The sequence below is a fragment of the Megalops cyprinoides genome, chromosome 1 (genome assembly GCF_013368585.1).
Source record: "Megalops cyprinoides isolate fMegCyp1 chromosome 1, fMegCyp1.pri, whole genome shotgun sequence".
Taxonomy (NCBI): Eukaryota; Metazoa; Chordata; class Actinopteri; order Elopiformes; family Megalopidae; genus Megalops; species Megalops cyprinoides.
Genome location: NC_050583.1, coordinates 24214756 through 24236493, shown reverse-complemented (window position 1 = coordinate 24236493; position 21738 = coordinate 24214756). Strand labels below are relative to the sequence as shown.

Below are 21738 nucleotides of genomic sequence, written 5' to 3'. Positions count from 1 at the left end.
AAAGAGAGAAGGGGTCTGAATACTGAATACTTCCTGAAGCCACTGTACATATCCATGTCCTACAGGATATATGACAGCAGCTAAGAGTGCCAGACCTGCATGCTCCAAATAAGTTCCAGAGGTCAAATGAGTACAAACGGGGGTTTTAGGGAATATTTTCAGATATGTTCAGTTCAGTTACCAAGCATGTAAAACTCCGATTGCCCTGACAAGACTGATTTATACACTCGAAACCTTCAACAACATATCTTTTTAATACATTTAATACGTATTTTAATACGTTTTGGAATCATCATTGAGTGTTTTTGCGAGCTCTCTGCACAGCTTCGAAGCTCATGGAGTTGCTTTACGTTGGTGTCGCACATTGTAGTAACTCGCTATACAGCACATTTCCCCACCGCAGATGTACCACAATTCTCCCCCATGCTGAAACTTTTTAATTAAAAGCATAATAGTACAATTTAATTTCACATTCCTTTGCATTATTTATTTTTAGAAGATGGTAGTATTTTACTTTACCCATTTTCCTCATAGTAAATGGGAATGGCTCAGTTTAAACGGAACTATTGCCAGTCACTTCAGCTTTCTGATGGGGATTATAACGATGTTACACACGGGTATGACAACAAGAGAGGAAAACAAGCTGTGTCAAGGGCTGAAATCGAGCTGTCTAGCTATTCGTCGGTTTATCTATGTTTCTCTGTGGTTCTGAAAATGCCGGGGTTGTCCTTCATAACGGATTATGCTTTTGTACATTTTGTCAGTTAAAGGTCGCAGATATTCGTTTTGATATCCTGAATAGGATTTGTCACAATGATGACATGACAGCTCAGTTTGACATCATGCAAGCAATTTTCAGCATCTGCTTCAAAGCCTGGAATAATATTATTGTTACCTAAATGCTACACGATAAAGTTAGCTAGTTAGATAGCTAATCATGAATATAAAAACTGTATATTTCGATCGATGTTGCTGTGTAACATCTAATTAAGTTTTGTTATGGGGACGTTGTGAATACAAGGTAATGTTACCTAGCTAGCTATTATTATTACTCGTAAACGGGAAGTAAAGTTTCGCAACATTTCGTGTCACTGGAAGCTGAAACCTAACGAGGCACGATGCCTGGAATGGTAGTTTTTGGCCGTCGATGGGGTATTGCAAGCGACGACCTTGTTTTCCCTGGAATTTTTGAACTGTTCATCAGGGTTGTCTGGTAAGACATTGCTATAGCCGCTAGCGGGCAACTCTCGTGGTTCCGTGTTAAAGTTTAGGGAGTATTCTCGAATACACTATTGCTGTACAATTCACTCCAGTACCTGCTTGTTTGCCTCATTTTGTCACTACCCAAACAGAATTAGCTAGCGAGCTAGTTGCGTTTACTCTGCTTTTAAAATATATTTCATGTTCAAGTATGTGTCCTGTAAACGGCATCGATTGACAGCCTGCTTGCCTGCCTTTCAGGTGGATTGGAACTCTGATTCTATATACGATACATAAGGGCCGGTTTGATTGTCCCGGTGGAGCAATTCTGCACAATTATCTTGTCGTGCTGCTGGTTCTACTGGCAGCCATCATCTTGTCACTCTGTGCGATCGTATACGTCAGTGGTCAAGGTAAGTTCTTTATACTTTAATTGGATTCGGGATGGGAGCACTTAAGCTTTTACTTTTTATCCTCGCTTTTACACGTACTGCTCGCACAAATAATGTTTCATAGGAAAGGCTGGACCTGAGCCTAATCCTGTTGTTGTTCATGAATTTGACCTGGAAGCCATTCATTTGTATGTCGGAAATCACATAGTTGTTTTGTAATAGCCTTGTTCCAGTTACAGTCAGTTCTTTCATCGGCAACTGTTAATTTGATCATAACTCTGTACATTTTATTTCTCATCTGCTTCCACGTTTCTTGTGTTGGAAGACCTACACAACCCCCAATTCCATTCATGATTTTATAATGAGTAATCCTTTCTACTGTATCTGTGAAAGGGACTATCACCAACCCGGGGCCTCGGCGCTCAATACCCCTACTGGTGTATGTGCGAGCCCTCCTGTACCTGCCCGAGCTTGTATGGGCCTGCTTAGGTGCCATCTGGGTGTCAGACAACAGCAGTGGATGTGAACCAGCTGAGGTTGGAGCTGTGATTGGCGCAGTTGTCTCCAGGTGGGTGTGGCTGTTTGCAATGTCTTTTGACCTATAGTAACTGAGTGTGTCAGCCCCAACCTGGTAATATAAATCTTAGCAGTTGTTGAATAGGGTAGGATTCAGATTATGCTGTTGTTGTGATGGCTTTCAAGTGATTTAATGGGTGGTTGCTGTCACTACTCATACCAGGTTGCAGTGCTGGAAAATTGCTTGTAGAATGTTGGTATTATGCAGACAAGGTGTAAACCCCCCATCCCTGTCTTTGCAGCTGGATCATCCTATTCTTCACGGGCATCGGGGTGATTATCGTTTTCGACCCCCTGGGCAGCCAGCGGCCCTCGGCGGCCTTGTATGAGGCCGGCACCAGGGATCTGGAGAGCAGCGACTCGGCCCAGCTGCTGTACACGGCGCGCTCCCTGGCCGTGCGCGTATGGGAGAGCCGGCTGCGACTGCTCTGCTGCTGCCTGCCGCAGGACGACAGCCACCGCGCTGCCTTCTCCAGCATCGCCCAGCTCGTCAGCGGCTTCTTCTCGGTCAGGACCGCCGCCTCGCTGTTCCTCTTTATGTATAGGCGCCCAGAGACATGCTGCTGCATTTGTATCAAAACAAGTGTTTTTTTTTATCTTTACGCAACTGAGTTTTCAAATACAGGGTTAGTTAAACAAAAATATTGAATTATAAAATGAATCTGGCTGTATGTTTCTGTATTCCAGTATTGGTGCAAATCAGTTTTTCACTAAAATTTGGGCATTGCCTTTTGGCATGATGACATGTAATGTATGTAATATCAGGACAATTGATGTGGTTACTGGTGTTCACTTACAAGGGACATGGTAGAGAATTTGATGTGAGGATTGTGTGAGGAAAATAGCTTACAGAAACACAATAAATAAAAAATGGAAAGTAACCTCATAACATTAAAAATGGAATTGAGTGCATTTACACATCAAAAATCTAACTGAAGCTCTCTCTCTAGAAGATGTAGATCACTGCCTGTCACTTGGATTGCTGTATTTGTGTGCCATAGATCTGCTACTAAGCAAATCTCACAGTGTGTTCTCTCTTGCACCTTGTTTACCATTCTGATTAATACTACATTTGTTTGAACAGATGTTGAGGCTAGTAGTAGGACCTTATACAGATAGCCAGTGTCAGTGTAGACCCCACCTCTCTTGTGAATGTCTAGCGATACACATTATTGTGTGATAGCAAACAGTCACAGATTACAGATTTGATGACTCTTTCAGGCTTTTTAAATCCATCTACTTGTAGTATTTCAGTTTCATATTTTTACAGTTAATTTGTTGAAATGGTTCCTATCGTACTTTAGTTGAAATACTACGTATCCCTGTTCTGCGTCATTTATTTTGTTTTCTTTTCTGTAATTTTCCTTTTATCTCTGTAAAATAAACAAAAACCACGGGAAAGTCCCTGGGAGCTGGAAACTATATGGTTTGAGTAGAAAATGAGTTTACTTTAGTTATGGTGCATAACAGAATGCGCTGTATCAGTGAAGACTCTGTCTCTGTAAGGGTGCTGTTGAAAGGCTGCCCTGTGTGCTCTTCTGTGTTAAATAAGTGCCTGTTTTCTCTGCACAGGACACAGATCTGGTGCCCAGTGATATTGCTGCAGGCCTCTCCCTCCTCCATCAGGAGCAAGATAAGATGGAACAATGCAGAGACCCTGACGAAGTGGTGCCCCACAGCCCGTCATCTCCCATAGTGAGTCCTGAAGCATTGTGGGAAAGGAGGGCGAACTTAGCCCTTAACACGTTCTGAAAGAGGGTTGCTCAGCGCTAGCATTGATGTCATGCATTGAGATACCTCTACCTGGAAAGGGTCATACTTAATTTTTGGCCTTTTCCACACTGTGTCTATTATTGCACCACGTGTGGTGTATGAATGGTTAGTTGCTTCTCAATGACATTCAGCTCAGAGCAAGGGCAGGGAAAGGCTGAAATGTGGCTCGAGGTAAGTAATCTTATTATAGGTAAATGTCTAATTTATTGCTTAGTAGACCAAATTTAAATAGGACAACCCTTTTCAGACCCTTTCCAAGTTAGCATCCTATGCAATGCATCTGTCTGCTAGACAGGTTAGGGCTGCAGGCCATCGGACAGCTAGGCCCCAGTGAGGAGCATGAAAAGCTGTTCTTGTAACACTGTCTCTTGCTGCCCCCTAGTGGTTCAGTATTTGATATCAAGAGGTCTTTTTTGAGCTGACCATCCATGCTTGTAAGAAAATGAAAAAAACGATATATATGTAGTCTTAGTTCCAGGTAAATATGACTCACATGGGTATTGCCAACAAATACTAGTGGAAAATGGTGCATCTGGTTTCTCGGACAACAAATAGACAGAGTAGGTCACAAATCCTGACAGACAATCACTTTCATTTTGCTGAACAAAATTCACAACCTCCGAACAGAAGGCAGTCAAGATGTCAGAATATATTTGAATTGGGATTAGCCACTAATGACATTGTGTGCCAGTGGGTGTAGATGTGCTCCATATGGCTGTGTCACGCAGAGCCTGTGCTGTCTACCCACAGAGAGAGGACCTGCAGACAGAGCTGGAGAGAGCTGCCCACTGCATGCAATTTGCAGTTGCTGCATACGGCTGGCCGATGTACATATACTCCAACCCTCTCACGGGACTGTGCAAGCTCAGTGGTGACTGGTAAGCATGCTGCGCTGTTCAGTGCGAAAATCGTGCTCAGTTTAGTGTGATCTACACAAATGGGGTGTAACCGGAAACGCTGCCTCAAACCATTAGTTTGAGTTAGTGGATCTTCTGCCTGTTTCAGCTGTCGAAGCCGCGCTGCTGAGTATGACATTGTGGGCGGGGATCATCTGGGCTGTCATTTCACCTCAATTCTGCAGAGTACTGGGCTGCAGTACAGAGACTTCATCTACATCAGCTACCATAACCAGGTAACTCAAACACATAACAGTTTCAACGCATGTTCCTAGTTCATTAGTGCATTTCACGCTTTGGAAATGTTAAAAAAAGTTTGAGCACATGCATTTGACTCAAAGTCTGTATCTACATTGTATCACCTTTCTAAGAGTGTAGGGGTGTGATATATAGGATTAAAATTACTTTATTTTTATATACCATGAAGGGCAATATACTGTACTGGAAAACAAAGAAAAAGTGTGAATTAAACACAGTATCATTTCTAAATGAAGAAAGGAAACAGATCACATGCTGAAGTACTTTAATTATTCAATAGTTGATTGAGTGTTTTTAACTGAGGGGGCTCTATCTACATTATGTCACTTGACTGATTTTTTAAATTTGAAGGATATATTTTATTCTGTATCTAACTTATCTTAGACTAACTTATCCTTTTTAAATACATTGTTTACTGTTGTTTCTTTCTCTGCTTTGTATTCATGAGTACAATTTATGTGTTATAAATCATTTCTCAGCACGGCATCTTCCAGGTCTATTTATTTATATACAAAATTTGCAAAATTTCAGTTCTTAATGACTGAGTGTTGGTAAAGAATAGGTTATAAAAAGCAATGCAATTATCATAATACATAGAGAATAATAATTACAACAGAAATATAAAACAGTGGTACAAAAATAAACAACGCTAGAATCTGGGTGCAAAAGTTGAAGACAGACACAGAGACGCATACAGTAAAGTCTGTAAATGCAGGAACCTTACGCGAGGATGATAATGTGTCCATGAGCAGAAGAAGCCCACATATGGAAATGACTCAGGGATTTTTTCTTCCTTGTCTTGTTGGCTCAGATCTATGAGATTCCGTTCTTTGTGGCCCTGGATCATAAGAAAGAGGCGGTGCTGGTGGCTGTGAGAGGAACACTGTCGCTCAGGGTGAGTCAGCAGCCTGCATCGCTCATCATCAGGACGACATCTTTATTTGGCTCACGGTCACCTTGCAGATTTCTGAGGTGAACTGCATCTTCCTCAGATGAGGACAAGAGCAGAAGGCCCACAACTGGATGGTTAATTTATTTCACATGGTTATTTGCTGGGTGCAGTCATATACCGCACATGACAGAAATGACTTCCTCAGCAACTTTAATGAAGGCTAATGATGGATAAAGAAGGTTTATATCAAAATCTGAGAATCACTTTGGTCAGTTGGTCAGTTAATCTTCTGCTTACATTATCTCATATTGTGTTAAGATTATAAAACTATAGAAACTATAAAATGCCAAACACTCTGTTTACTGTTGTCTTCTGCCTCCCCTCTGTACAACACAAACTGTTTGTGTGCAGGATGTGCTGACTGACCTGTCAGCTGACTGTGAGAACCTGCCTGTGGAGGGAGTCACTGGGACTTGCTATGCTCATAAGGTGAGGCATGTGGTTGCTAAGGGAATGGCAACATTACAGTGAAACACAAGTCCGTCATGGTGGAATCAATGGGAGGCTGTCTGATACAGAGGCTGTAGAGTTAGCTTGCCATAGGGTGGCAGTGTAGGATGGTGGTAAAGGGCAGGATCCGCAACCAAAAGGTTGCCGGTCCGATTCCCCGGTGGGGCACTGCTGTCGAACCCTTGGACAAGGTACTTAACCCAGAATTGCCTCAATAAATATCAAGCTGTATAGATGGATAACATGTAAAAATTGTAACCTATGTAAGTTGCTCTGGATAAGAGCATCTGCTAAATGCCAATAATGTAAAATACCAAAGCCTCCACTGTACTGTATCGTAACACCAGATGTGCTGATAACCCGATTCTGTGGACTCAACCCTGATTTAAAAATCCCTGTATATGACAGTGATGCACTGAACCTCTCTTCTTCGCTCCACAGGGCATCGCACAGGCTGCCAACTACATCTACAAGAAACTCATCAATGACGGCATCCTGAACCAGGCTTTCACCATTGCACCAGTAAGAGCCCTCCTGCCTCTGCAGCTGCCCATTTGTGTGAAAGGTCGTTTATGCTGAGAAGCCTGTGCCTGTGATTCACTGACTGCAGTGGAAATTCAATGTTTATTGTTTAATCAATTAAGTGATCCCTTTAAGGAAACAGTACGTCACATCTAACTACCACCCTTGAATTGTTGCAGATGCATTGATAAATGAGGGAAATGAGTGAATTTGCTGTGGAGTCCTTTCAATTGCAGACACATTCTTTTTTTTTTTTTTTTTTTACAGAATATCACTTGGTACAGCTCTAAATATTATTGAATGGAACCACTCCACTTATAGTAGAGAACATCAAGTAAATTTATAGTCTAAATTAGAGTATAAAAAAGTGTTTGGTATGTCAATATCAAATATTTTTCTTTGCAAATGTAATCCCTTATAATATCTAGAGAAATACTCCCTAATTGATCTGATCCTCTATAGTACAACTGAGATATCTTAGCTCAAAGGAGCTTGTGTTTGTGATTGTGTTTGGTATAGTTTATAAGTATGAATCTGTATGATATCCCAGCGGGACCATGGAATGAGCCTGTTTGCCTCTGTGCAGGAGTACCGGTTGGTGATCACAGGACACAGTCTGGGAGCAGGCACAGCCTCAGTGCTTGCTATTCTACTTCGCAGTGCTTTCCCCACCCTGCAATGTTATGCCTTCTCACCACCAGGGGGCCTCCTGAGGTAACGCTGTTCTAACAGCAGCTGTCTATACACTCTTGACAGAAGGTGATGTCAAGAGTGATCTACTGTTATATGGTCATGACTGCTGTAGTGGGGACTAAAAAAATCTGAATGAATCTGTGCCAATAAAGGCTTCAGACTAAAGCGATGTGAACTTTAATCTTGTATGAATGCCAACTTTGAAGCCTGATAATGCACAGACATGCTCATACTGTCCTCCTGTTTCATCCTCCAGCAAAGCCCTGGCTGATTACTCCAGGGAGTTTGTGGTCTCGGTTGTGCTGGGGAAGGACCTAGTGCCCAGGTGAGCAGAGCTTGTGTCCAATGAAATAAACCCACAGTCATGGGGGAGGGGTGGGCTGTGGGCTGAGTTTAAAGTCTACCGAGTGCACGCTGATGAGTTGGAATTGAAGTGGACTCTTATTTGGCTGCTAGTCCTGCTTCTTATTACATTGGAGAGGCTATATTTAGCGTTAAGTAATTATAAGCCCTACTGAAATAATGAGAGTGAATTGGCAGTTGTCTGTTTCTGGGTGCTGAACTCATTAGTGCTTTTACACAAGCTGCCCGTGAAACCAGAGTCCCCTGTTGATTTTCCTCTGATTTTGGCCAGGTTGAGTATTCCTAACATGGAGGACTTGAAAAGAAGGATACTAAAAATGGTTTCCAACTGCAATAAGCCCAAGGTAAGACTACTGTAAAAAGTGAATCTCTCAAAGTCTTCTGAGAGATAGCCCTTGTTGGTGTAGCCTGGTGAGAACTGGATGGGAAGAAGTGATGCTGCCTGTCTCAGCGCAGGCTGAACACCTTCTCTCTCTCTCACGCTCTCAGTTCCAGATCCTGCTCCGTGGCTGCTGGTATGAGATGTTTGGGGGCGAGCCTGACGACTTCCCCACGGAGCTGGAGAACCGACGGGAGGAGGAGCTGAACCAGCCGCTGCTGGGGGAGGAGAGCCTGCTGCTGCACCACTCCTCGTCCTACCAGAGCCTGGCCTCCGACGACTCGCCCAGCCACGTCACCCACCTGCCCCTCTTCCTGCCGGGCCGCATCCTGCACATCACTGAGGAGGGGGGTCCACGCAGGTCAGCCTGCACACCTGTACTGTACACTGCAGTATGCTCGCTCACCAGCACAATTGCAGTAAAAACATACCATGTCCATGAACTGAGCATGGTACTGCAATATTTGCCTTGTATGTACAGATGACTGACACTTTCCCTGCCTCTTGGTCTAGGTCCTGTTTCTCCCAGGTGAGGTACCGTGCTGAGTGGTCCAGTGAGACAGCGTTCTGCAGTGTCCTGATCAGCCCACGCATGATCACTGACCACATGCCTGACGTGGTGCTGCGAGCCCTCCAGAGCCTGACGCAAGACCGGCCCTTCGCCCTTTGTCCCTCCTCCCTTAGCAACAGCCACCTCAATGTCATCTGACCGTCAAACGCCTCTCACTCCAGCCTCTCCTGTTTGTGGATTTGTCATTGAAAGGAGATGGACAAGGAAGAGACTCATAGGGGGAATGCCCTTCACTGACTACGAACCGTTTTCTCCATGATTGTGAAACAGCCTTTTTTCCCCCCATTTCTCTTTTCTTTTCCGTTTCAGATTTTGGCCTAACTCCATGAATAACAACTGATTTTGATAATGCATAATGCTAAATGTACATTGTTAATGTAAAACTGTAATTCATGAGTGTGTATTCTCATATTTTGTATTTAACAGTTTGATGTTGGAGATTTGATTTGATTAGAATGAAGATATTGTAAGCGTGTAACTGGTTTTCTGCTTGTTCTGAGTTGTGTGAATGAGACAGGAAAAGTCAAGGTGAACAGTGCCTAAGCAAAGAGAAGCTGTCTCAGTGTTTACTGAACGTATGTCTTGCCATACTATATTCTCTGTATAATGAGACCATTCTGTTTTCACTTTGAATGCTAAAATAATGCATGATACTTAATTTAAGTAGGTTTACACGTATAGCATGAATACATTTTTTGGCTGTAGAAATGACAACTCATTTTTTCATGTGGTATGTATGAATAGGCCTATGTTTTTCTTTTAATGTGATGCACTATACAGAAAATATCATTTCTCAGCTCATGAGGTATGTAGCGAGGAAATGTGCTCTTGTATATTATTCTTTTTTCCTCCTGTGCTTATGTATAATTTATTGTGACTGTTGTAAAACTCCGAAATACAGATTAAAGCACATTTCAGGAAACAGGGCATGGACAGTAGTTGTTTTTATTCATATTCATATTTAGTCTATGTATTATGACATAGAGACATATATTTATATTTTTTTTGCAATTTCATAAGACTTAAGTGCTTAATTATTGATAGAAATGTAGCTTTGAAATAAATTCCATACTTCCTCTTTTCTGATGATCACAACCTCCAGTTCATATGAGCAACAGGTGGTCTTGATCCTTCTGCTAATTTTGGTCTCCTCTTTATGTGGTTTATATATGAAAATCAGACATTGTGAAAGGCGTACTTAAGGCATCAAACTTTCAACGGTCCCGCATCTCCATTCATTGTCTGAGATTTATTAAGGTAAACGACTTCCATGGGTATACCTTTTTTCCCACCGAAAGAAGTAGTTTTAGTAACACCCACCCCAATATTACTTTATCATATCTGCCGAAAAAACGAGGAAAATGACACCAAGAAACATTTTAAAAATTCATAATACAACAGATTATACCTCCGGTATTACTGTTTCATTTCAAACGGGACCGAACTGTTAAAAAAGCTTAATGCACATTAAAATACACACCCTATAAAGGTAAAACATAAATTCTGAAAATCGTTTTACTTCATACTAATGATCAGCTTCCTTTGCTTTGTAAAAGTGCGATGAAACAATTTATACTTCTTGAATACAGACAGTCTGGTTAAAGTGGCCAGGCGTTCCTTGTAAAAATTCTAATAGCCTAAAATATTTCCAAGGAATGTTGTTTATTCTTTATGATTCTTTATTCTATGTTTCCGACGTTGCAAAGAAGCAGAAGTCCATTCTGTACCTTCATTTGTTTACACCGTATCAGCGTTCCTATGTGCTGTTCCAGTGGTTCCACTGTTAAGCCGCTTCTCAAGGATCTTTACAAAACAGTGTTGCAGTCATATGATACTTTCTGTGGGAAGCGCTCGCCGGGGGAGAGCTGAGATCAAAACCTCTACGTATTTATGTTGAAATAATACATACATTACTTTAAGAACACACTGAAATCGACAATGGCGTGTTTCACTTCATTATTATTACTATTATTGCCATGAAATAAACTTAGAGAGGTCAGAATCTACCTAGCACCTTTCCCTTCGAAATCACAGGTGCCTCCCTCACTCTCCGCATTCCCACTTCTCGTAGGCTAGTTTGCAACAGAACACTTAACAGAATCCAGAGACAAAGATAATCCCGTCAGACATGTTGAGAACATCATAGTCGAAATGATTGAGTTAGCGAGAAACTGAATGTTGGACATTCCAGATGTTTTTTTTTTTAGCATTTTGGGGAGCAAAAACTCACAATCTACTATTGGTATCAATATATCAATCATAAACAACAAACTGTATGTAGAGAGATTAGGGTATTTAGCTGGCCATGCAAATCTGGTTTACATGTAATATCAGAAGGCACAGTATAGAAGAATGTGAAATTATGACAAGAAAGCGTTCACAAAACAACTGACTTTAACTTAGCATGTTTTCTACATGTTTTTTCTACTAGTTTTTTTTTTCTACGTAAATCCCAGCTACTACACCCCTTTTCCTTCCTCCCTCCCTCCCATCCCCGGTTTTAGAATGTGACGTCATCACGTGACGGTCTAGTCAACAACTCAGCTGTTGAAGCCAGCAAGGAAGACTGGAGCGGCGGGAGGAAAGACATCGGTCCCTTTAAGGGAGGGACTGCAAGTTCTCCGGATTTCATTTCTTATCACTTTAGATTATATTTGTAGAGATTCGGATTTAATTTATCTTACCAGTATTTAACGACGATAATACTGGTCAGGTAGCTAACGAAGTATATTTAGAAATAACTGCGTAATCACAAGAGGGAGAGAAGAAAATGGAGTTAGAGGACGGAGTTGTGTACCAGGACGACCCGGGCACGTCGGCTATGATGTCGGAGCGGGTCTCGGGCCTGGCCAGCTCCATCTACCGTGAGTTCGAGAGGCTGATCGGGAAGTACGACGAGGACGTGGTGAAGGAGCTCATGCCACTGGTCGTGGCGGTGCTGGAGAACTTGGACTCGGTCTTCGCGGAGAATCAGGAGCACGAAGTCGAGCTTGAGCTGCTCAAGGAGGACAACGAGCAACTCATCACTCAGTATGAGCGGGAGAAAGCGCTGAGGAAACATGCAGAGGAGGTGGGTTTGTGTCCCAGACCTGAGATCGGGGAAGGAGCTCTCTGTGGTAGGGAGGGTGAACCAGCGTTTTAGCTCGCTAGGCCACTATTAATATTATTGCTTGCTAGCTACCGACCTACGTGTTTGTCTGCCCGGTCGCAAACATGCGCATTGCTAGACACAACGAACTAGCTGTCTATATGTAGGCGTTGCTGGACAGGCACTTGGAATAAAGACATTTCCCCATAGTGACAGTGATCCGGAGAGTGTTTCGCCCATGGCTACTTGTATATCAATTTATTTTAGCTTTTTTCGCAAGCCATGGTCCAACTGTCAGCCACCCGTTAGTTAATTGTAGCTGTGGCCCAGTCAGTGTTGTAATTTATGCCCTCCCTTCGTGCTCTGAAATACTGCTACCGCATATTTAGTGTTATTATCATTCGGCCTTACGAGGAATTACTAACTCTGCATAAGTAGCAATTGTTGTTCATCGGTGGAAAAAAATGTATAAATATGTAAAAAAAAAAAAAAAATTGTATGTATAGCTAGTAAGCTAACTATTTAACTCCTGCATACTGTTGCATGGACACAGTATGTATGCAGATAATCGTGCTGCAGGGAGACTTTGAACACGGTGACTAGCTATAAAATGTGTATGGTAATGCGAGTCGAGCTGCCCTCCTATTGAAAAGTGTTGCCGTGCGTGCAGCTGCGATCCTGAAAGCAATGCATTCAGACACAGATAAATCTCCAGATGCCTCCTCCACAGTTGGTGGTCAGATGTCTTAGTAACGACGCGGATCCTGATCAGCATTAAGAGTGCGCGGCTTTGTTTAGCACTCCCACTTCGGCCTAAACTGGAATTTGCTTCTGTTTAGAAGAAGGAATGCGCATTGTGCAGCGGTAATGCTAGAGCGAGGGAACTACCTCGTGTAGTGCTTTAGCAGTAATGCGACAGTAAAACGCAATATTTTGACGCTTGAAAACATTAAATGGCACTATCGTGCTTCTTACTGTGAAAACATTTGGGGTTTAAGATGTTGTGTGTTACTGCGTAGAAAGTTTCTGTTTGTGTAAACAGACATGGATGGTCATTTCTTGTTCTTTTTAACAGAATCAGCTGATTTTAATCGACAGAAAACTGATGTACATGCTTATTTTTCGGTCTCGAAATTGTTAGTTTCCTGACTGTATAGGCTATGACCCATAACTACACCTTCATTTGGGTTTTAGGACCTTATTGTGTCAGGTTTGTGTGATGAATTTGCACCTGGGGTAGCATGCTTTTTCTGAACTTCATGCTGGACAGGAAGCAAAAACTTTGTTGTAACAAAACTGGGACAGATGCATCCTTGAAAGTTTTGGGTTGTGTCAGTACAAGTAACTTCTAGTTTTAGTGATTTAGTGACAAGCACTTGTTTGAAATAACATTGTATCAAGTGTAAAGTTGTCAATATTAATGTAAATCACTGAGTTTCCACATGTTGTTCTAGACAAATGACAACATCCTTATCGTTTCCACCAGCATGTCATACACTGTTTAGTTGTGGTATTGACAACATATGTGTTCAACCACTGCTTTTAACTCTGATAAAAATGCTCACCCTATATAGTAATGAACAACAAAAATCAGGACATTAATGTAACAATCCAAGGTTATTTCTGAAGTTTTTCCGTATGAAGTCATTTACAACCGTTAGAATAAAATGTCTTACTGTGTTTGGGAATGTTGATAGTGTGAAGAATCAGTTCTGTTGTGCTTGTCACCAGCAAACATTTAGCTAAAAGTGATGTCTCAGTGGGACCAGCTCATTTTTGGAGTTGGTCATACAAACATGACATTTTGTCATGAAAAGGATACCCAACCTTAAATTACAAGCTTAAGATGAGATTCTCACAGCATGTACAAGAAACAGCAAAAAAGAATGTTTGGAAACACAAACTCTTATTAAATAGTACATCCACAGTAGCTAATTCTCCTCTTTACTTTAAATGATGAACTCAGAGGTTGTATTATTTGTATACTTGTACGTTAATATGAGTGTTATCCGCCTACACCTTGGGGACACGACACCTGCTGCTGAAAGGGCTTTGAGCAGTGCAAAGTGACAGCTAACCTATTCACATGGGGTCCTGTTGTATTGAGTGCTGTAAGGTGGAAACGTGACAGCCAAAACTAAAGACCAGACTGAATGAGTAGTTTAGGCTTCATGCAGAGGCACAGTTTTTGAGGGAAAGAATTGAAGAAAATCAGGGTCAAAGTGGTCCAAGTGGTCCAATGTTTAGGAGCATCTTTGATGCCGGTTTGTGGTGACATCATCTTTGTATTTTCACAGATGACCAGACCTGTCCTTTTTGAAGTGCAGTTTTGGCTCTTCCTGAGGTATTGAGGTCAACATGCAGTCATTCTGCATGGCCCTTTGTAGAGCACCATGGACAGAGACTCGGGACAGTGAGGAACATTTTGCACTGAGCCATGGCTGTAGTAAATTTGAAAACTGAACGACTCATACAGGTGAAGCATCCCGAATGCGTGCTCACCTGAACAGACAAATGTTGACTTTCACTGGTTTGATAGAATTTTGACCAGGATTTGGGGCTTTAATAGGAAGCATCTTTTTACTGTTGAATTCCCAGCATCTATACTGCAAGGTACATACTGAACCAAAGATAGCAAAACTAGTGTTTTTGTTTCTACATTTCACCTTTCTAGTTAATGCTCTGTAGATTTTTTTGCTCATTTGCACTGTTGGCTATTGATTTACGTAATTAGATCTGCAATGTGAGTGGGTTTCATTCCTGCCCTAATTCAGTAGTCTATTATTAAGCCTTTTTTAGGTGGATGAGATTGGGTTTGCTTCAGGAAGTATTTGCAGTTTTGCCACCTGTTAAGATGGTAATAGCTTGATTAAAGGAGTACGGGTGTAAACATAAGTAAATATAAGCAAGTAATGAATTCAACATCTTACATGGTTGTATTTCTAAATCCAATTCACAACAAAACTGCTAAAATGTCTAGCTGTGCGATTCAGGATACAGAAGTATTTTAGCTCTTTTGTCTTTGTCTGGAAATTAGATTGAGGTGTAGATGCAAATCCTCATGCTCTCAGTCATCAGGAACTGCAGCAGGTATGGAATGTGTTTGACAGGAGTCCAGGCAGTGGCTACACCACCCATGCACAAGGTGCCTCCTTTGCCTTATTTGTGAGATCTCTATAAAGCACCTAATTACTACACACACAAGCAACTAATTATCTAATTATGACACTAGCTGAAACAGCAGGCTAAGTGCTCTTGGGGAATACAACCCACCATTACAGTGACCACAACAGAACAAGGGTTGCACACTGCTGATATCCACAGCTTTCATGATTTATGAACCTTTCCATTATTTTCGGTGTACCAAATGGGCCACACTTCCATTTAATCTCTTTTCTGTACTGTGCATTTGACTAACTATGCTGTTTTTGTAACATTGTGGTCAGTGTTCTCCACTATACAAGTTTGCTGGAATGAGATGCCCAATCTTGGTCTCTGCCTTTAGGTGCACATTGTAGCCATAGCAGGTGGTTGCCTCACATTGTTTCCTGTGACTGCTTTTCCTCTCCAGATGGGCATATGTCATAATTCTCCCCTTGTCATCTGGAGGCAGGGGCATGTCCAATCAGATAGCTGGAGTGGACCACCTCTCACAAGCAACTCCCCCACTCCTCAGGGTGCCAGAGGCAGAGGAATGGGTTTCGAAGCAGGGTGTGAGGAGCTTGTAGCTGGTTTTTCTTGCATTGCTAGGAAAGCATTGGAACAAGCAGTTAATATCACACCCAAGGCTGAAGATAATGATAAAAGCTTACATGCTGAGACAGTTGTAAATTTGAATAGAAATTCAGCAGTTGGCAGCATTTCAGCACATTTGTGAGGCTATATTGTCTTTAGTGCAATATGATCTTAGGCAAGAAAAATTAGCATTAGTTGTTTATTTTATTAAAAACTTGTTTAAGGTCATATTGCACTAAAGATGTAGCTTATCTAGAATAACAATAACAAGCAAGAGAGATAAACAATGCTAATGCTAATTTTATTAAAAACTTATTGTTATCCTAGTTTGTTCTTTGTAGAAGTTACTGTGAATGTTTATCATAACATAGTATCATCCCTTAATCTCAGATATTGTAAGCATATTTTCAGGTGGCTTTACTGATTCTGAATTTTTGAAAATTCCAATAATTTAACTTTGTGAGCAGTAATTGAACTTCTCTGAACTGAGCTTCTCAAACTTGGGGAGGGAAAAAGATTCTCACACCTCAAGCCATAGGAAGAGTTCACCCCACCTTTACCTACTTTCACTGTCTGGCCAATGGCTTTGCAGGGAGTTATAGCTCTAAACCTTCCTCTCAGGAATCTGATGTTCTTAATGAGGATATTACTTTGTAACATTGTCTTATCTGTACAAAAGGAGGGTGATTTTCTTGTGGTATGTTTAGCCTGGTAGGTTTAATGACTACCAGCTTCTAGGCTGCAGTGGGGCCAGGGTAAAGGGTCTGTTTCTGTTGCTGCGTGTGATGGTAATGAAAGACATGAATAATACCAATGTGTCCACTTGCCCAGGGGTGCAGGCCTCTGTTAAAAGAAGCCATATCATGTCAAGGAGGAACATAATCTGATTTTAGTGGTATGTGGAAGAAGCTACGGGGTAGCTGTGATTTGCCAAAGAAAAATAAAAAGCGTCTTTCAGATTTTAGTGCAAATCCTTTTCACTGGGGCGCTGATAGAAGAAGATGATTCCTGGAAAAGGCCTGTCACCGCGGTGTTCACAGCATGTGATTCTTGCTGTAGTCGCGGCAGATGTGCACAGCTCAAATCCTTCTCCCCTGAACCGTAATGCACTCTTCCCTCTCCGTGGTCTAAGCAGGTTGGCATTCAGGTGCAGCTGCAGTCGTGTGGTAGTGTGTAGAGACGTAGCAGTGGTGCAGTGTCCCGGTTAAGGTGTGTCATCCTCAGGAACTTTGTTCCTTGTCAGACTGAGGACTGTACACCAAGGTAACACCGTGATCTTGTATCTTACCAGATGCTATTCACTTTTAATTGGGGGGGGGGGTATTGATTTGTTATTAGTATTTAATATGGAAAGCAGGTCTAAAACTAATTTATAAACCGACTTTTATTGGAAAGTGTGTAGCTAATGAGGCTTGAAGAATGTTATTTTTTATGTGGTCCAGTGGCGTTTCATTACTGAGCAGAGGAAGTGTAGATTTTAAAATGATAATTATGTGGGTGTGTAATTGCCCCAGCCCACAGTACTGTATTGGCCATAGGAGTGCACCTTTTAAAACTGCCTGGGGACAGTAGGCTTATTTTGCATGCTAGAGTTGTGCGATCCTTATCTACTCATGCTGTCTGTGTGTCTACAACTGAATATCAGTGATATTAGGGAATGCTATTATGAATATGAATAATTGACTGTACAAACATTCATCCAAAAAGGTATTGATCAGTAACCTGGATCAGAAAAGGAGTGCCATAGTGTTTTTTGGGAATGTACCATGCTGTGTTCAAATGAAACAAATTCCCCCAGTACTTGAACAACCTAATGTGCCTTTTGATCCGCCTCTTTCTTTTCTTCTGTGATAGTTTACCAGCCAATTGCATTTCAGTATGATAAAGAGCATTTCACAACCAACCACACAAAGCGAACTCGTGGCAATAGAGAAAAGACAGTTGAAAGACGGTTTACAGAGTGTGTGGCACACTGGCTACCAGGGACCCAAGTATGACAGTACAAAGTCCAGATGCCTCCAGGTTAGCTGAACTCTGTAGGCATGGCAATGGCTGTGGCTGACAAGCCCCAGGGGAAACACTGTGCAGATAGGTTGCAGATAAACCTGGTAAGGGGATCTCCTGTGGTCTGTCAGATGGCAGGTGGTTTTGAATGACGCCACACCCGACAGCGACATTGGCAAGAATAGTAACATTCATCTTGATCCAGGCAGTTTTATCCATTGTGGGCAGCCTATGCCCCATGCATTATTTAATGCACTGTCACAATGTAGATTGGGGTTTTCAGGTCAAACAGTAACAGTCTCCGCGCTGCTTACATTTGCATGTGGCTGCACATGCCACTCCAGTTACCTTAGCACTGATGGTAGTGCATGGTGTCGCTCCCAATGCTGATAGTTTGCACATTCTGTTTTATCATGAGAGAAACGCATTGGCATTTTTTATGTTTGATCGAAACTGTCTTGATGTGCAGAATGCATTAGCTGACCTTAATGGCTGAAACTTGCGAACAGCATTATTCCAGTGTTCTGTTACTTTGTACTGGTTGAAGGACTTTCGCACACTTTTCTTGAATGTTTTCCCAAAGCCCTTTCAGAAAAGAATGTGGGCTTCATTTTATTCTTTCATTTTCTCTTGGTTGCTGTGTCGTTTGATGAACACTTTGCTGCCTTACAGGTCTCCTTTGTGACCTGGGTTGTGATTTTGTGTATGGCGCTTGTTGAATGGCCTCATGTGTTAAACTCATCGAGTGTATTGGCACATTACATTGTTCGTCCTGTTCCCCTTTTGGTTTGTGATTCTCACAGAGGATTTTGCTGACCATATCAATCACACAGGGAGCCAGACTTCACTGGAGCCGAGGTGGTCAAGGAGTGCAGGATCAACCTTTGTGTGGTTCGTTTTCTTTTTAAGGATGGGCTGTGTGTGTGCTCCGTGTGTGACGCTGCTTTTCTGTGTGTAAACAAAAGCTGGAACATCTCAGTGTTAATAACTGCAGTGAACTTAGCTGGTACGGCAGTCATGGATATGCAATCTGACTGAGAAGAAAAGCTGGTTTGTTTAAGTAAGCAGTTTATCCTCTTTGAAAGGAAAACTGATTTCATGTTGCTTTGTGCAAAGATAAGCTAAAAACAAACATCTGAAGAGTTCAGAGGCAGATGTCACACATAAAGTTCTCTACATCAGTATTGGATTACTTTGTTGTGTATTCATAATAGCACGCACGAGGTGTATCTGTGCCATAGTAAAATGATGCTTGCATTTTAAAATGTTTTGTCAGTGAAGTGTTTGTAGGAAATGCTTGGAATCAATCTTGTTCAGATCAATCAATCTTGTTTAGTGTATTTTTTTGTTGTTGTTGTTGTTCTTAGCTTGGATTCGAACTCGAGGATCTGTGAGAGCACCAATCGGATGTGCCCTGTCGCACTTTCTCCAGATGCGAGGCCCCGGTGCTTGAGGGCTTCCGCGGAGCATCCTTTCACATTGTCCTCAACACTGGCGTCTGTGTGCTGGGCTGTAGGGACACAGTCTGTAGTCTCTGGGGGCTTTGGGGACACTCTGCTTCACTGACTATCCCCGACATCCTCTTTCACGTTTCCATGCCTCTTCATGTTAATGACCATGAAGCGAAACGCAGCCCCCCTGGTTAATGGGCCAGATCATCCTCAGGTCGTGTGATTCTTTGTCGTGAGGAGTTGAGTCTACAGCCAGCTGGGCACTTCTGAGTGCGGGCTGTTTTGTCCGTTTAGGCTGTTCTTTTGTCTGGTGGTACATGATATGGCTGAAGAATTCCCTCACTGCCTCCAGGTGTCAATGTGTTGGAAGTATCTCTCGTTTCCTTCAGGAACATAGTCGTGTGACATTTAGGGGGAAAAGAAAAGGCTAAGGTAAGGAATGAGGTGTGGTTACAAGTGGAATAGTGTGGCTGTATAACACTTAAATCATGTTGTTTGTCATCACATTAAACACAGTGTTACCCGTGATCAGAGCTGGTTTCATGGTCACCCTGCAGTTACAGACCTTTCACCATAAAGTCAAATTCTCTTGGTTTGTCACTTTGTTGGCCTGGCACATGCCTAAAGGAAAACGGCCTCTTCAGAACTCAATATGTTTCTCATCTGATTACACCACTTTTACAGAGCTTAACTAATGTGTACTTATTAATGCTGTATGTGTAGTTTTAAGGTTTGGACACAGAGTACTAATCACCGTGTTGCTAGTCTCTTCTCCCAGTATGTACTTAGATTCACGACCTATTTCTGCTCTATACATTCAATCTAGATTTGCAGAGGTCCCAGTCAAATATAGTTCCTGTGCTGACGCTGTGTAGATTTTACATAGCAGTACAAAAATGGATCCAAGCTGTTACTCTGGCTGTCATGTATGCCAGCGAGTGGTTGCATAGGCCTACATTTAAAAAGTACACCTAATACACATTGCCTGTATAAAATAATTTCATTATATGACTGATTCCATGACCAGTGTGTAATTTCATGGTACATACGCGAGAGTGCGAAATGGCAACATAATAGTTTTCTCATAGGAGACTGCTGTGTTAATCGTGTAATAGGTCACTCCTCTTTGTCATTTGCTGTAGGTTAAATGATCCTGTTTATAGTTCACTTATTTCATCATTATAGTGTCAGGCCATGCACCTCTCTCCCTTGTCTAAAAGAATGAAGCATGTTTATGGTGGGAGTCCAGGAGTATGCAGTGAAGCTATAGTACTTTGGGTTTTTTAATGAGGAAATAAATGAAATTGTACCAGCCAGCTAGTCTACTACACCAGAGGACAGCAGCTAAATGATGGATCCTGAATGCAGATGACATTGAACAGCACTCTTCCCTAAACCTGTCCAGCTCATTCCAGAAGGACAATGGTAATAAACTCCCCTTACAAGATGCTGAGAGGAAGTGGGTGGCGACAGGAATTTTCAGGAAAAAAAGCACTTCCTGAGTTTCTCTCTCCCATCAGGACATTTCATAGAAACCTTCTTTACGTACTCATATCCTGATGTTATGTCACAAGGGTCTGTGAGTAAGTAAAAGAAAGAGTCATGTTGCTCTCACAGCCACATTCTTTTGCATTGCCTCAAGGTGGATGTATTTCAGTACACAAACATACATACAGACTCCCAGGTGTAATGCTGTGTGCTGTGTGAAAAGCAGCATGGAACTCATATCAGGCCATGCAGAACAGCCAAATATTCACAAATGCGCTGCTGTGATTCCTGTTCTGTATGTTTTCACTTGAACATATGTAGTGTGCTGGTTCACTGTCCTGTTTTATTCTTGTGTTTGTTTTTGCTGGCTGGCTTATTTGTGTGTTATAGGTTGCTGAGTTTCCTTGAGGCGTGACCTCACTGAAACATGTCTGTTATAGGTCCTACCCAGCATAGAGTATTAGGAAACCATCCTTCAAGAACCAATTTCATATCACCACCATGTTGCCCTCTGATTATTTTAATGGGACACAGGAGGCCTGTCTGCGTGCTTGGTTTGTATGTGTCATCGTGCAGAATAGGAAACCTTTTGTACTTGCCCTGTGTATATCTGTCGAATACATTCCCTGCTTTTCTCCTGGTTTATGTGCCCTAGGATTTATTCAGGATTTAGTCCTCCCAGTGTCCCCCATGCCCATGCAGTTAGAATCCAGGTCATTGGCTGTGACAGCTTCAGGCCTCACCTGCTGCAGGGCAGATTTCCACTCCTCTCAGGAGTGCACACAAGGGGGGAACGGACATCCCAGTCTGCCCCATTCAAAAAGGCAGTCTGCTGAATGCCATCATGTCCACTCAACTGAATTTCACAGCACATGACATTCATATTATTCTCTTTTGTCATTATGACAGTTTGCAAACATGAATTTCATGGTTACAATAACATTCCT

The 21738-nt window shown here is 42.1% G+C and overlaps 2 protein-coding genes across 15 annotated transcripts in view; both read left to right on the top strand.

Moving 5' to 3' along the window:
• The first annotated feature begins 629 nt into the window (after positions 1-629).
• On the top strand, positions 630-9947 carry daglb (diacylglycerol lipase, beta). Its single transcript, XM_036532952.1, has 15 exons — positions 630-1213; positions 1462-1613; positions 1986-2160; positions 2411-2675; positions 3741-3863; positions 4692-4819; positions 4947-5073; positions 5907-5990; positions 6399-6476; positions 6939-7019; positions 7606-7733; positions 7969-8037; positions 8347-8419; positions 8565-8815; positions 8968-9947. Exons 1-15 carry the CDS (start codon positions 1119-1121, stop codon positions 9161-9163), a joined length of 2025 nt encoding a protein of 674 aa, XP_036388845.1. The 5' UTR covers positions 630-1118; the 3' UTR covers positions 9164-9947.
• Positions 9948-11598: 1651 nt separating this feature from the next.
• Positions 11599-21738, top strand: part of spag9b (sperm associated antigen 9b) — a 54818-nt gene continuing 44678 nt past the window's right edge. For all 14 annotated transcript variants that reach the window (XM_036543944.1, XM_036543884.1, XM_036543875.1 and 11 more), the window contains exon 1: positions 11599-12095. In XM_036543944.1, coding sequence (XP_036399837.1) covers positions 11796-12095 — 300 coding nt within the window. In that variant the 5' untranslated portion in view covers positions 11599-11795. The remainder of the gene's footprint in view (positions 12096-21738) is intronic.

What these genes read in the sequence shown, in the direction of transcription:
- daglb (XM_036532952.1), top strand. Translation starts at nt 1,119, where the DNA reads ATGCCTGGAATGGTAGTTTTTGGCCGTCGATGGGGTATTGCAAGCGAC. An exon ending in ACAGCCCGTCATCTCCCATA is followed by an intron (nt 3,864 to 4,691) that starts GTGAGTCCTGAA and finishes GTCTACCCACAG; the next exon opens with AGAGAGGACCTGCAGACAGA. An exon ending in CCACCAGGGGGCCTCCTGAG is followed by an intron (nt 7,734 to 7,968) that starts GTAACGCTGTTC and finishes TTCATCCTCCAG; the next exon opens with CAAAGCCCTGGCTGATTACT.